The 16,154-nt window shown below is 53.2% G+C and overlaps 1 protein-coding gene across 1 annotated transcript in view; it reads right to left on the bottom strand.

The window, feature by feature from the left end:
• TRPV3 (transient receptor potential cation channel subfamily V member 3) overlaps positions 1 to 13,910 on the bottom strand; it is a 36,369-nt gene extending 22,459 nt beyond the window's left edge. The window contains exons 1-7 of the mRNA XM_032320365.1: positions 13,837 to 13,910; positions 11,742 to 11,849; positions 9,209 to 9,329; positions 3,313 to 3,417; positions 3,078 to 3,164; positions 2,153 to 2,307; positions 1,200 to 1,376 (exon numbers count right to left, since the gene is read on the bottom strand). Of these exons, the coding sequence (XP_032176256.1) occupies positions 1,200 to 1,376; positions 2,153 to 2,307; positions 3,078 to 3,164; positions 3,313 to 3,417; positions 9,209 to 9,327 (643 nt within the window). The 5' untranslated portion in view covers positions 9,328 to 9,329; positions 11,742 to 11,849; positions 13,837 to 13,910. The remainder of the gene's footprint in view (positions 1 to 1,199; positions 1,377 to 2,152; positions 2,308 to 3,077; positions 3,165 to 3,312; positions 3,418 to 9,208; positions 9,330 to 11,741; positions 11,850 to 13,836) is intronic.
• Positions 13,911 to 16,154: the final 2,244 nt, after the last annotated feature.

The following is a 16,154-nucleotide window of genomic DNA, read 5'->3' as shown; positions in this document are numbered from 1 at the left end:
CCATCCCTGGCCTCAAGGGATTTCTAGAACATGCTTCTAGAAAGAGGTGTAAATGTCTATATACTGACAAGAAGAAAGAAGGGGACTGAAAGGGACTGAAAGGGGGAAGAATCAAGACAGGCAAGCTTGAGGCACTGACCTAAAACTCTTTGGCTAAGGACTAGTATCAGCTCCCTAGTGACAGGCTGAGAACATTATACACAGCTCATCTAGTTTCTCTCTTTCCTTTGGCTACCAGGGAGCTCAGCGTGCAGTTCAGCACTCAGCTGTACCCATCTTCCCTGGATTCCCTCTCTTCCAAGGAACGGTGTTAGTTTTCACAATCCTTTACTTTTTCTTGAATGTAGCAAAAATGCTTGTGAACGTCTGGAGTATAAATAAATAAGTATTTAAAAATGACTTTTTCCCATGAGAAAAGTTGAGGACCCAAGATAGACCATCCCCTGCAAAGAGCAATGTTCAGCACCCCTTGGCATGTCAGCAAGATAGCATCTGGTCATTCCTGAGCTCATCATGTTTGCACCTTATTAGAGAAGAACAGGATGTTTACTGAGTCCAAAAACTCCAGTGAGGGCATACCTTACTGATTGTTCACAACGGATTTGCTGGGCAGGGAAACATTATCCCAAATTTGGTCTTCTGCCCCTTTCTAGTCCACTTAACAGAGAAGCCACAAAATTGAGACCCAAATGAGTGATAATGATGATGGTGAATCTGACAGGTGTGTGGGCCTCGCCCAGCTATCCGACAGCATCTCTGGCCGGCTTCCCATTGCCCTGATAGGCCAAACTCGTTCCCATCTCGGGCTTCAGCCCTTGCCCTGCTCCCAGTCTTCCCCATCATGCCAGCCTCAGGTCAAATGTTCCCTCCCTGCGGACCCACTCTAAAGCTGCCCATACCCAGTCACTTCAGATCATCTTCCTAGCGTTTTCCATCTAAAATTACTTTATTTAAAGCAGTGGTAGTGGTCTGCATCTGTCTTGTTCGTCACTGCACCCCAGTGCTGAAAACAAGGCCTGCCTGGCCTGTGGTGGGCACTTGAATCGCTCTACAGAACCAAGGATGGAGGCGGGGAGGGCCTGCTATGTGGTACTGAAGCACGCTTCGTGCTTTGGGTCCACAGGGACAGTGGGGGGCTCTGCATGGCTTGGTTCCCACCCCACCCCATGTCCACATGGCACTTCCCACAAGTAGCATACCTTCATAGGCCTCCTCTGTGTATGCAGCATTGATGAACCTGTCCAGGATGTCATTCTCCTCTGCGAAAGCCAGCAGGATCCGCACAATCTCCTTGGTGTTGGGGTTGATGTTTAACAAGGCCTTCATCAGGCAGGTCTTCCCCGTGTCAGAGGCCGTCAGCTTGTGCATGAGGAAGTCTGCAGGCAGGGTCATGGGGTGAGCCGCAGGAGGGGCCCCGCTGCCCCTAGGCCTCCCAGCCCTGAGCAGGGGGGGCCAGGATGTGGGGGCTGCAGTCTCCGATCTTGAGACACCCATGCTGTGCCCTCCACTGGCCTCCTGGAGCCTGTGCTACCTGCTTCCCTCCTCCCTCTCCAACTCATCCCCCCGTGAGGCCCCCGAAAGCCTTATGTGAGGTCTTTTGCTCTCTGCCTTCTGCACCTGCTACTTGGAGGGGGTAATCTCACCCTGTGCATGTCTTCCCACTGTCCACCTCAGTGCTGACGCCCGAAATCTCCAGCCTGCCACCTTCTGGCAGCCTGCAAATAAAGCTTATCACCTCCCTCTAACAAGTCCCCAGTCCCCCAGACAACGTGGGCCCCACCAGCCAGCAAGTCGCCAAAGGCACTACCTGGGAATGCTCCCTTTCTCTCACTCCCTTTGTCTTTGGCTCCAGACCAGTTCCCCTGCTGAGGAGCTGGTCACCTTCCCCTGGGTCTGCTGCTGTGATCCCAGCATTGCCTGAATAGTGCCCTTCTCCAGTTTTACACCCGCCCTCCATGCAGTAGCCAGACATGACCTTCGCCTGTCTAAGCCCTTCTGTGGCTCCCCATTGCCCTCAGAGTCAGGTTCAAAGTCCCCAGCCCAACCTTCTGGGCTCCTCACATGCCCCCCTCATGGGTTGTTGTGGGGAAAGGTGGACAGCAGGAGGCAAGCCCCCAGCCCCACACTCTCTCTGCTAGAGCCAGGCACTGACCAGCCATGTCCAGGCCACGACGCCGTTTGCAAAGTTCCTGCAGCTCCCCCAGCAGCTCCAGCAGCTCCTCCACGCAGCCCTCTGACACGGCTGCAAAGATGCGCTGCTTCAGCCGCTTCTTCCTCCGCCTCTGCTCTTCCTTGGCCAGGTTTGCACTGAGGCCAGAAAGTATCTCCAGTTCACCACATGGGTGCCACCAACCTACTCTCCCCCTCCTCCTGCCAGGGCCGCTGCGCCTGCACAGAGCTGCACCACAGCCGGGTCCATGGCCCCAGACACCACAGCCGCAGCTCCACAGCCAGTCACCAGGCCCCAGACGTCTTCCATCAGCGCCCCGGGGCCCTGGCATCCGTGTTGCCCCCTGCAGGCTTCCCTCTGAATCCAAATGCAATCACAGTTTTTCAAACTATATATTTGGGTACACATAGCAAAGATGACTAGAAAGGACAAATAATAGTGATTATCTTAAAAAATATGAGATGAAAGGAAGGAAAATCCCACTTTCATCTTTGGCAGTGTTTGAATTCTTAAACTCTGTCTCTCCCTGCCCCCACACTCCAAAGAGATAGCCATGGCAATGCGTATTTTTTTGTTTGTATGTGTTCTTGCAAAATGCACATGGTGTTTCATGGTTTGGGTGCATGTATTCTTAATTCACTTGTATGGGATTGTGTTACAGTTCTCGCTCTGCAGCAGACTGTTGTCTGAATATTTCATAATGAATGGGTAAACTTCTTAGAGTTTATGAAATGTAATTCTCCCCCCCCCCCCACAAAAGAAAATTCCTACATGCCACAGCCATGGGCCCAGACATTTGTCCCAGCCCCAGGAATGGAGGCTGCTTTCTCTTCCCTGGGTTGTGATGCCCGTGCCTCTGTCACCCACCTGGTGGACACAGAGGGTGGAAGGGAATGGCCAGGCTTACCTGGGGCTGTTGGGATTGGACGGGGTCTCTGTCACATCGTCCTGAGGAGACTGAGGTGAGTCCATGTCATCACAGTTCCCAGAGAGGCTGTGGAGGAGTGGGGAAGGAAGAGAGAGAGACAAGTTTAAAAGAGAGAGACAACCAGGCCTGGCCATTAGGCCCCGGGTGAGTCACTGCCCGTACTGGAGTGGAGTGCTGGACTGGAGTAGGGGCAGGCATGGGGGCCAGTACTCACCATTGCCGGATGTTGGAGTCCATAGGCTTGGAGAAGACCGGGGGAGAAGTCTTGGAGACAGTGGGGTTGGGATCAAACCCTTCTATCTCCAGGAAGAAGTGTGCACTATGGGGACACCCAAACAAGGCCATTAGAGCGGGACAGGGACTGTCCACCCACATGCCCTCCACCCTGAGAGTGACCTGCCACACAGTACACTCGCTCTTGGCTGGCTCCACACTAGGCTCCATCCCTCATGGCTTCGCTCAAGCTGCGCAGCTGCCCTCTCAAATGGGTACCATCCCAATTATCCACGCTTGACAGGTGGGCATGTGGAGGCTCTGAGGTGAAGCTACTTGCCCAAGCTCACACAGCAAGCAGGTGGCAGAGCTTGGATTCGAAGCTGGGTCTGGGTGACTCTTGTCACTAAAAATACCGGGAGACGAGCCCAGGGGTCTCTGCTGGGGTGGCCTAGCATCTGAGGAGGACTTTCCTGTCTGCAGCTTCCTCCAGGTGCGAGGACTCACCAGAGATGGGGGACATGATAACAAGAGCTACAATTACCCGTCATCTCCCACAATAGCCCCTCTGGCCTCAGGTCTGAAGAAGAGCCCTTCCAGGAGGCAGTCCCTCGATGCTGACATCGACAAAGGCCTTTCCTGGCTGCCAGGGCATATTCGACCCCCTTTGATCATCTCTTATACAGTTGTGTCAGCACAGACAACAGACCTAGAGCTAAGAGGGCACGTAAAAGTTCAGGGGACAAGACTAAGAATCCTCGTCAAGAAGAAAAACTCAGGAGACCACTCTGGACAGTGGACATGAGAAGTAGAGGGGCAAGTGAAGGGCACACTTTCTCCCAGGCCTGGAAGAGAGTTGTGGGCCCAGGGCCTGTGACATGACTAAGCCCCAGGGAAGGGGCAGACTCACTGGCCGCTCAGAGGCGAGACACACATCCAAGATATGACTCCTGAGCCAGACACCCACAAACAGAGACACACATGCTCACAGAACCCACAATCACACACTCAGGGACAAGCCCTCCCATGACAACGAGGATGATGAGCACCAGGACAAGGGCCGGTTGCTGCGATACCCGCCACCCCGTGACTGCTGCCACGTACCTGCTGGCTCTGTGACCTGGCCTGGGAGAGTGGCCTCCTGACCAGCTGCTCTTTCTCCTAAGTGCCTTTGCTGCCTGTTTCCTTCCCGCGCCCAGGAGGATCAACATGCCCCCTCCCTTTCTCGTAAGACCACCGAAGAGCTCCCAAAGTACAGTTCCAGCCATGTCAAGTTCAGAAGGGTAGCAGGGAAAGGACTTGGCCCCATTCTGTAAATGAGGGAACTAAGGCCCAGGATGGAGCAGCAGATCACCATGGATATCCTTTTCCCCAAGGATAGAAGCCACGTTGGTCAGAGAACTAACTCGTGATTCCAGGCTCACAGTTTATACCATTATCCATGATGCTCTCCTCTCGGCCCTCTGGACCTTCTTCCAGCCAAACTGGTTCTAGGGATTAGTTGCAAGTGGACACTGCCCAACATAGCCACTTCCCCGGATGGGCAGGCATGAGCGAGTCCTGGGTATTCCAGAGTCTTCTAGGGTCTTCTGGGACTTTCCCAGGCAAGACCCGGGGCTCCCTCTCCTGTCCTCCAGAAACAGACGAGACTGGAAGGCTCAGAACCAATCCAGAACTGGGGCATAATTGGGGTGGGGAGGCGGCACTGACTGGCACATTGGCCCTCACCCTCCTGTCTTCCACCCATCAAGAGGAACTTTCTGATCTGAACTAAAATCAAATCCTTCTTCCAAAAGAGAAGTACACCCCTGACTAGGAGCCCAAAACCTGGGTTCTAGTCTGGCTTTGCCTCTACCTCTGCCTCCTGTGTGACCTGAGGATGGCGAGTGGTTGGGCCACATGATCTGGACTCTGCAGCCAGGACTGCTCTAAATCATCCACAAATGGACTGTGTAGCTAAAGTGGGCATCAGAGGTCATCCAGTTGGATCACCACTCCCAGCATCCCTGAAGTGCCCCAAAAATGCCACCCTAAAGCTATTCTTACTTGTCTAGTCTCCTTGGTATACATCTACTCAACAAATATTTATTGAGCACTTACTGTATGCCCAACACTGTTCTAGGAGATGGGGATTAGATGGTGCACAAATGAGCAAAAAACGATTTGAAGAGTTATTGTTCTGGTGAACTGGTCAGAACCGGTCCCAAGGATTGGACGAGGGACCAGGGCGTAGCACAATGAGGTCATTGCTTTCCCTGCTCCAGACAACACACCGACCTTCAACTGTAAGATCCTCAGTGGGAGGAAATACACTTGCAGTGTCCTTAATTCTCCAGAACCCAATACTTGTTCCGACACCTGGAAGACTTAACTGAACAGGGGAGTAGAAAATGGATAGATAATGTGTAAAAGGAAGGGAAAATGGCTCATCAGATAGATGGACAGATAAGTTGGATGGATGAATAAGATGGTTAGAAGGCTGGATGGATGCATGAACGGCTGAGGAATGAGTAGTTGGGTGGGCAGATTGGCAGATAGATACAGAGGTGGGTGGAATGAACCAATAGACAGACAAACCAGTATAAACCTCAGGTGACTCCTACTGGGCTCTCTGTTGCCCAAAGCTCTCATCTTTTTCTCAGTCTTTCCCAAGAAGTTGAGGAAGGGTCCTTTGCCTTTCCTCCAACTCCTCTCCTTCTCAAGGTCTCCTCCCAGAGTCCATAGGGGGCCCCCAGGGTGGACCAAAAACCAACTCATGGCAGCATCTATCTATTCCAGGCCTGGAAACCAAAGGGACAGAGGGAGTGGAGGAAATGTATCCTCATCTTACCATGAAGTGTCCTCATTTGTGCTGAGGGACTGTGCTGAGCCCCCAGGACACTTACTCATCAGTTCACCCACTCTGTCTCTCTTGCACCGACCCACCTACTTAACTCAAAAACTACTAATATGCTCCATGTAGGAAATGTGGGAAATGGGAAGGAAGAGATGACCCTTCCAGGAACCTTGTCCTCCGAGACAAGGGAAAATCCCCAGAAGCAGGGAGAGCAGGTAGAAGAAAAGCTTCTACAGCAGAAGGTGAGGACTATGTCAGAGGAAGTCTTCAGTGGCTAGGAAGGAGAGTGGTGAAAGTCAGACTGGAAAGATCCCTGACTGTGAGCAAGGACCCAATTCCTGGGACAAGGAGCTGTAGACCATGACATTCCATCCCACACACGCCCTAATTGCCACCACACATACCACATCTCACCTGCCACGGTGACAGATGGTGATGTCTTGGCCATGTGACAGCCTGGCTTCTAACCCGCAGCATATGCCGTTTGTTTATTCCTACCTTTGATCCAGACTAAAGGACACCTCACGAGTGTTGTTAACTCAGGTGAGCACATAGCTCTCCATCATCTCTCCTTCATTTCTGTCCCTTTGAAGACGGTGAACTATCCCTGAGCATCCCCGGGGCTGGGAAGGAGGCTGTGTGACCAGCTACTTTGTACCCAAAATTGTCCAAGTGCTCTTATCTCCAAAAGGCCAGCTCCTCCATAACCTTCATCAGCCCATGTCTACCTCAGGGCATTTGCCTTGCTCAGAATTTAGAAAAGAGGCCACAGTGGCAGCTGCTCATGAGAAATAGCATGATGGCTCAGGAAAAGCTCCGAGTCCAAAAATCTCTCCCTACTTAGATTACTTGGTATCTTCAGTCCCACCATTACTACAGATTTCCTTACTGGTCAGACTGGCCTTCTTTATTTACATTGAATTTTTTCTTTTCTTTTCTTTTCCTATCTAGGCTGAGTCCTATAATCAGTTTTGAGGGAGATGCTCAAACCTTCAGGGAGAAGTAGGCACTTGAGGGTCCACAAGGAGCCCTTGGGTAGAAGGTGCTACTGCTTCACGAGATGAAGTTCACATCTCACACCCAGGCCATTGGCTATGTGAGGTAGAGCTGAGTATGAGGCTAAGTTCATGAACAGGGATAGGCTCAGAAAAGGCAGCTTGACTGTGGGAAGATCCTGGAATTTTCCTGAAGCTGTGTTCACCATCTTTCCCTGAGGTCCAAACCTCCCCTAGGAATGGGAGAAGGCAGGGAAAGGGAAAGAGAGGCAGGAGGGTGGTGCTTCATGGCTTGGATCTGGAATCTCTGCCCTTACCTAGACAACTAAGGCTGCCCCCATAGCCCCAGGTCTGCCCAGTTTTCTCTCCTGCACTCCAGGATGGAGCCTCCACCTGAACGTTCCTCGGGCACTTCTCAGACAACATTCACACCTGGACCTGGCTTGTCTCTCCTCATCTTGCTCCTTCTCCTCTGACGTGCTCATGTCAGAGATGGCCCCATCAACCCTCCCATCAAATGAAGGGGATGTCTCTTGTTTTCCCTTGTCCCTCCCTTCTCATAGTTGATCCTGCAGACCCCATGATCCTGATAAATTTCTGACCTGACCCCCTCTTCCCCATCCCTGGTCACCCAGGTTCAGACCATACCAGCTGTCACTCAAGCTTCCCAAGAGCGTCCTTGTCATCTTCTTGCTCCCAGTCTCCCCTCTAATCCATCATCCACATAGATCACCCAGACTATCCTTTCCAAAATGCAAATGTCACCATGCCCTCTATCTCACATAAAATCCCTCTGTGGCTCCTGACTGCCCTCAGGTTTGTCTGAACTCTTTAACCAACCTCCAAGACCCAGCCCCCAAGGGACTCATGTTCTCCAAGATTCTACCACCCATCCAGCACTTCAGTTACACATTTCCTCACTGGTCCCTGCCCCAAGCCTCCATCTGGGGATGCTGTTGCCCTTCCTCTCCACCTGCCATTACCCACGTTAAACCAACTCATCCAGGAAGTGCCCTGAGAAGGTCCACAGTCTCCTCAGATCCCTTCTCAGAAGTTGGGACACATCTCACATTCTTCTGGGTGCCCTTCTCACCAGACTGTGAGTAGGGATGGGTATTCTTTCTCTCTGTGTCTCAGCCTCCCCAGCCTGGGCCCTGGTGCACAGAAAACTTCAGTAATTATTACTTAAAAACAACAGACAGAAGGGAAATCACCATTCTCACCTCTGGCCCAAGCAGGGGCTGGGGCTGGGGCCAGAGGAGGCAGGGCAAAGAAGCTAAATCACATCCGGGGCCCACCAACGTCCAGCTTGTGGTGAGGAGGGGCATTTGGGCTGAAAGGTGTTGGGCAACTGCCACGGAAGCAGCTCAGGCGCCAGAGATGACCCTGGAGAAACACTCCCGCGCTTTTCTTCCTCCACATCCCCAGCTGGGAAGTAGTCGTACCCATCCCAGTCCTAGTCAGTTCCCAGGGGCCCCTTGGAGTGACAATAACAATGACCGTGATGAAGATGGAGCTCCAAGTAACAAAAACACCATCAGCACGTGTGTGCAGGATGCCAACTGCCTGCCGACAACCCCAGCAAACCATCACCCTATGAGGAGATGCCTTTGCTTCTTGCCTGTTACACAGGTGGTGTTTAAGAGCTTGAACACCCTGGATGGGAAATGGATGGGATGCGAAAGCAGTTGGCGTATGTGAAGAAAGCATTCATTTGGGGATCCGGGTTGCCTGGAATGTCCATGCCTCTTTCTACTCCTTGTCTCAAGGATGGCTCCAGGGATCCCTTGTCTCCCCGAGAAGCCCTCCTGAATATTACTGCCTCAGCACCTCTGATCCCTTCAAGGAGGCCTCCCTGATTATTCCCATTGTACTGGCTTCCCTAGCTCAGTCCCTGAATATGTAGGGCTGTTTCCCCACCCTCCCCCATTTATACCTAGCCTGATATCAGGTCACCCCAGATGAGACAGAATCTTGTGTCAACCCCAGGCAAGGGCTGCCTGAGGATGGGCATCAGAATCCCTCTTGTGCCCTCACAACACAGTGCCGAAGCCTGCCCGTCCTACCTCTTCTTGGTGGGGGTGATCTCTGCTGGCCTCTTCTCCTGCAGGACGGCAGGGTTCCCACTGGGGACAGCAGCTCTTCTGCCCATGAGGGGCACCATCTCCTTGGGGTGGGCATTCATGGCTGGAGCAAAATCGTAGCACAGGTGCTTAGGTTGAGTGGGCATGGGGGAGCTTTAGGGGGCTTCAGACGCCCATGTGGCACCGGGTGGTCCCTACTCATACCCACAGGACAAGGAGCTCACTCTCTACCCTCCAAGCCTACCAACTTCCCTGCAATTCCTCCTGTTCCCTGCTCCAGCACCTCTGCCCTTTGCATCCTAGGAGAGCCCAACAGAGTTTCCAGGCAGAGACCACCATGCCCTTAGCTTCTCTCAAGACATCATCTCCACTCACAATCTTCAGGCAGACAACTAAGAATTAGCTCTGCTTTTTCCATTTCCCCATCAGATGTTGTGTTCAGTGATTTCCTCAACAAAACAGGACTACCTTCTCCTTTGTCCTAGACACTCTGCTCCTAGTAATACAGCTTCAGGCCTCTTTGGTGCTTTGGATTTCTTACTACGCTGGTGGTCTCTGCAGCTGACACACTCATTATCTTTGTCTCGTCCCCAAGAGCTGAGTGCCACCAGCCTTGTGGCTATCTGTCCGTTAGATTCCCTTCTCACCTGAAGCGAGCAGCTGAGCTCCCTCCCCAGAGGCAGGCAAGGCAGCCCCTCAGATGTGCTCAGTACAGGCTGGACCTCATGCTGGGCTCGGAGGGATGTGCCGGGGAGAGGGACTGATATGTCTTTTGAGAACTCTAAGAGGACCTTAGAGGTCTCTGTGTAGAGGAAGGACAATCTGGGCAGAGGGGACAGCCTGAGCAAAGACCACAGTTCAAGAAAGATAGCAAGTGGCAAGGAGCTGGTGTGGCTGCAGAACCTGGGGAGTTCTGGGGACCACTGATGTGAGAGGCTCCAAAAGCAAGGGGGGGCCATGTTATGAGGGCCTGAAACACCAGTGAGGAGTTGTAGCTGGTCCCAAGGGCAGCGGGCATGGGAGGGTTTACACAGGAGACAGACATGTTAGCGATAGCAGACTAGGAAGGATGAAGAAGACTAGCACATGGAGCTAGGTGCGAGCTAGCTGGCAGAAGGCCACTGTGGGGGCGGTATATGCCAGCACCCATGGAAAAGGGTGGGCTGGCCATATAGGATAAGATGGACAGGACAAAGGGTTCGTGGATAAGAGGTGACTCTGCAGTCAACAGGGGGCCATCCTCAGCTTGAGCAGCCCTCAGAGAACACCCTCAGGGTCCTGGAGATAGGAACAAGGGACAGAGTTCCTCTAAGAAGAGCCTAGCTAGGCGGAGTAGAGCTGGGGCCACTGGTAATCCTGGCCCAGATAGGAAAGCTTCCTGGAAAAAGTATCCAGAGCTGTTCGTTATCAGATGGCAGTGAGGTTTGGAAATGGGACAGCTGCCCTCCCCAAAGTCAGCAGCCCTGGGAGAGGAGGAGTTATCCAGGGGAAGGCTTTGGCCTTGGAATGCAGGGAACTTGAGGTCAGAGAGATGAAGTATCCTACCGAGAAAGAATCATGAGCATGTAGGTCCCTGACTGTATCCACAGTCACAGGATGAGGAAGGGTGGGCTTTAACTCCTTCCTCAGCCAGGAGTGGTCTATGGACAGATAGGGCTAAAAGGCTGAGCTAAACCGAGACTGAGGCAGGGGGTTGGGAGGGGGGTGGAGGCTATGTCTCTTACCCTGGGCCTCTGTTTTCCCTTCTGATGAATGAGCTGAAAGGACACCAGGACCCTAGAGCACTCACCCATGACATCCAGCTGCTCCATCCTCCCAGCACTGGGCCCATGAGTTGGGGCAGCCATGGGGAAGCTGGGGCAGGAGAGGGTCAAGAAAACTCTGGGCTGGAGCTATAATTAGTGGTGATAATTAGCTCCCTGAGTCACCCCATAAACTCAGGATTCTCACCTGTGGGACTCTCTCACTGCCTTGCCTTCCCTCCCTGGGTTTGGTCTTCCTCACTGGAGAAGTGCTCCCAAGCCGTGATACTGACTGAACGGCCTTTCCCGGGAGACAGGCCAGGCCTGGGGCCCACAGGGAACCCCTGGAGCTGTGGGCTCCCCCTCTGTGAGGTGCCTGGGCCTTGTCTCTCTCAAGCTCTGGGCTACCTCATCTCATCCTGAATGCCCCCCTTAATTTCCTGCACTGAAGAGCCACATCCCGGGACACACTAGTGGTGACAAGAGTCTCGCCTTTGCCCCTAGGTGGTTGTGAGCCCTTCCCCCTCCCAAGATCTCCAAACCTCAGGGAAGTTTCTTGGGTCCATCAGAACCTGGGCTCTGCACTTACTCCCCAGGCCAAGAGCTCACACCTCACTTTGTTTCTCCTGCTAGAAATCCAAGCTTCTTCCCAACCCCTCTCCCAGGACCTGTCAGCAAAGGGCAGATGCGACACAAAGGACCCCTTGGGTTCTCACTCCGGGGTCCCCTAGGACCTTGGAGAGCGCTGGCTGCCATGTGTGGTGAGGACTCACCTGGTGAGGTCTGGGTGGTGGTGGCTGCCTTTGCTCTGAGATCACCGCATGTCCTGGGCCCAGGGACCCCCGGAGGGACTGCAGCTGAGGCGGCGGGAGGCTCTCATCCTAGGCAGAGAGAGGGTTGAAATGAGGCGTCAGAGGCAGAACTGGCTGGGCCACCCGCCCTAGGCGTCAGGCAGGCCACACCCACCAGCCGTAGCTGCAGCGCCTGCCCACCCACACGCCCTGCCTGAGTCACCCCACACCCACACAGCAGCCCAGCCTAGGAGAAGGCAGGGGAGGCAACAGGTGCCAAGGCCAAAGTTTTGGTCCCAACTCTTTTCTCTCTTGTAGTTGATGCTTCCCATCACGGGCCTCAGTTTCCCCAACTGGGAAATGGGAATTACAACTATCTTTCAAGGATGCTGTGAAGAGTCAAAGAGAACACGTTGGTGGGAGAGCCTCATGAATGGTCAAGGGCTCTGCCCTGAGCCCTGGGAGGAAAGGCCACAGCTGAGCACTGGCTCGGTCGATCCCAGGGTAGCCAGGACCAAAGCTTGGTATCTGTCCTTCAAAGTCTGGGATCAGATCCTTTTAGAGACAAAGAAAGTCCCCATTCAAAGACTACAAGCACCTGGGTGGCTCAGTTGGTTAAGGATCAAGTCCCACATCAGGCTCTCTGCTGAGCAGGAAGTCTGCTTCTCCCTCTGGCCCTGCCCTCCCCACCCACCGCCCCACGTTGTCTCACTCTCTCCCTCTTTCATTCTCTCTCTCTCTCAAATAAATAAGTAAAATCTTTAAAGACAAAACAAAACACCACTTACCACCAGAAACTATTCACTTCACACCTTGGTGTAAAACAATCTCACCCCTCTCTGGCTCTATGATCTTGAGCAAGTCATTTCTCCCATTTCCTGTCTGTGAAATGTGCATAATAAATCCACTTTGCAGGGACACCTGGGTGGCTCAGTCAGTGAAGCGTCTGCCTTTGGCTCAGGTCGTGATCCCAGCGTCCTGGGATTAAGTCCCACATCAGGGTCCCTGCTCAGTGAAGAGCCTGCTCCCTCTGCCTGCCACTCCCCCCACTTGTACTCTCACTCCCTCTCCCTGACAAATAAATAAAAATCTTTAAAAAAAAAAAAAAAAAACCTTAAATCAATCAATCAATCTGCCTTGCAGAATTATTTGAGAAAACACATAGAATGGACTTCAACAAGACCCAGAGGACAGAAAGAACTCAATAAACAGCAACAGTCATTAATTCTGACTGGTTTTGTCATCCCAGTCCCCTCCCCCAGCAACCACCTGGGCCACCTGCCTCCAGGCCAGATGTTGGGGAATATTCTACACCCTCCCTCCTCAAGCAGGCCAAGGCTGTGAAGGGGGCGGAGCGAGGCTGGGGCAGCCCTGACTGTCTCTTGTCACTCAGGAATCGCACACCTGTCCCCTTGGGCAGACAGGATTGGGAGGGAGCAGGAAGTCTTGCTGACAGAGAGGGCACCCATGACTGACGCAGCAGGGATTTCCCCAGCTGCCCTGCGGGGCCAGTCACTCCATCCCTCATCACCACAACCTTCCAGCTTGGGCAGAGGCCGGCGGCAGACTCAGTCTTCTGACCATAGGGCAGCAGGACCTATGCCAGTAAGGGACAGGAAACCTGGCTTCAGGACCAACAAATGTGGGCTGCTTTGGTGGTTTTACATCAAGTGGTCCTGAAGTTCCCACAAACATTGCCTGAAACTCCATCATGATAGCTTGACCTTGGATCAATCATAGCCTTCCTTCTAATACTCAATTAATTTCCCCTTCTGAATCAGCCCCTTGTCCCTCTTAGCTCTACTTCTCGTGGCCTCAGAACCCTAGGGACACGGCTGTTGTCAAATTTCAGCATTTACCTTTTGCCTGGTGTTGGCACTTTTTCTCTAAGGCCAAGCTAGAACCTCTCTAAAAGACCCCTGTCCCCACCCAAAGTCCCACACTGTGCCCGGCAGGGAGTTTGCTGTTTGTGAGATCAGGGACCAGATCGCAGCAGTCAGAGCCACTACCCACCCCCGACCCTGCTCCTACCCCAAATACAAGGAAACAGCAGCTCCTGCCCCTTGAGCTGGCCTACGTTCAATCCCATTTAATGCAGCACATCGTGAGATCCCACAGTAGGATACAAGGCAGGCAAGCAAGGACCAGCACAGGATTCAGTACTGGAGAAAGTAGTCTCCACCCTCAAGAAACTGTGGGCCACACAGAACAGAGACTCAGGCAAGAACCATAACCCCACTCAGCAAGTTGTAAGGACAAAAAGGGCTTGGGTCACTGAGGTGGAAGGAAATCTGGCCCATGGGGCAGTGGGGGATGGGCTCAGGGAAGGGAGAGCATTTGCGCTACGCTGGGAATGAGGGAGGACCTTGTACACGGGGAGAGCAGCAGGAGCAGAACTGGGAGGCAAAAGATCCTGGCACATTCAAGGAATCATGACGAGCTTGGGTGAATGATGCACAGCCTCAGTGGAATGTCAGACAGGAGCTGTGAGTCGGGCCACAAGCCACTGAGTCAGCTCTGACCTTTTCATCACAGGAGGCTGCACCGTCCAGCTTTATGGGGTGCAGGGCCCTGTTGAAGACGCTCGTACCCATGTGGTCAGGGAGGGAAGTGCCCCAGCTCAACCGAGTCAGCACCTCAAACCAAAGGCAGCATCTTGGCCAGCAGATCCCCTGCCCGCACTTGCCAGGGCCGCAGATGAGCTTGATCCCCACCCTGTGCTTGGGGCCCACATGGCACAGTGGCAGGAGTGTGGATCCAGGAGTCCGGCCTCCTCCTGCCAAGCCTGGAGCCCCATAGAAGCCAGCATTGCCCGCTCAGCCCTGGCTGCCACATGGGTGACTTCCAGTGCTTGGTCGCAGCTGCACCAATGCCTGGGCACCCAGGAGGACAGACCAACTGGCCTCCAGAGTCCAGCTCCTCTTTCCCTGGAGCAGCCATGGGCCCTGCTGTGCCCACCCTTCCTCCGTGACCTCAGCTCCTTCTGTGACCATGCAGGAAACAGGAGTTTAAATGAAAAGACAACAGTGACAGGAGGAAGCATCTAACTGGGCTGTTTTGGGGAAGCAAAATGTCAAGGGCAGATGCAGCCTGGGGCCTGGAAGGGATGTGGCAGTGAGAGGGAAAGGGCAGCTTCTACACTTTCCTGCCCCAAGCCTGCTTCCCAGAGGCCCAAATTTTAGGCAGCCCCTAGACATCTGCCAGCATACCCTACATGGCCCCCATCTCACCAGACCTTCTGCCCTGGACTATAAAACACCCCCAAAGTATGTACTAGACAGGAGTCAAGCACACCCTTACCTCCTCCCCACACCTCCCAGGCCTTGCAGATATCAGACCCTGGTGGCAGGTGCACAAGCTCTCCCTTCAAGAAGGAGGAGTAAGAGAAGTGGTCTCTGTGGGACGAGTGCATGCAGGGATGGGCCAACACCTTGATCTGCCCCAGGAAACACTCCACATAGTGCAGTGAACAAGGAGGGAAGCCTGGGAGCCAGGCAGATCTCCATCAACACTCTCAGGCCTGAGCAGATCCCCCCAGACTGTGGTCAAGAGAGGCTGTCTGTGTCCTGGCAGGTCACAGCTCACCCCAGGCTAGGAGAGCTGAGCAGCCTCCCCACCTGGGATTCTGGTTTGTGGCTCCTCCTGCCTCCACGTGTTGGAGGGAGGGACATGGGGACAAAGGAAGCTAAAGAGACAATGACAGATACAAAAGAGCAAAGAATGGGCTAATTACATGTGTGTCCTTCTTTAAAGAACATGGGTTTAGGGGCGCTTGGGTGGCTCAGTGGGTTAAAGCCTCTGCCTTCGGCTCAGGTCATGATCTCAGAGTCCTGGGATCGAGCCCCGCATTGGGGGGGGGGGGGGTGTTCCTGCTCAGCGGGGAGCCTGCTTCTCCCTCTGTTCCTGAATCTCTGCCTACTTGTGATCTTTCTCTCTGTTAAATAAATGAATAAAATCTTTAAAAAAATTAAAAAAGAACACGGGTTTACACGAAAGATTACACTCACTCATTTTAGAAAAGAACCACCACAAGATTCCTTCCAGCTCGGGTTAAGTTTGAAAGTTGATCTAATCTGCAGAAACTTGCAAATATCTGACATCTACATGACATCTCCTAGGAAGGCCTCCAGGAAAAGAGATGGGTGCCAGGCCCACAACAGGAAGCAAAAAGCCCTCACATCTCTGCTCCCCAGGGAGGGACTGGAATGCCCCTAGCCCATTCTATTCTCTGCCAGATAGCCTTGTGCCACAGTTAAGTTCCAGGCTTTGGAGTCAGACCCAGGCAATGCTGTTTACTGGCTGTGTAACCTTACTAACTGTCCCAGCCTCAGTAGCAACACACACACACACACACCCCATAGCCAACTAGCTATGGCACAAAGTTCACACTGGATG

The sequence above is a fragment of the Mustela erminea genome, chromosome 18 (genome assembly GCF_009829155.1).
Source record: "Mustela erminea isolate mMusErm1 chromosome 18, mMusErm1.Pri, whole genome shotgun sequence".
In the NCBI taxonomy this organism is placed as follows: Eukaryota; Metazoa; Chordata; class Mammalia; order Carnivora; family Mustelidae; genus Mustela; species Mustela erminea.
Note: the sequence above shows the minus strand (reverse complement) of the source record. Positions and strands in the feature narration are given on the sequence as shown.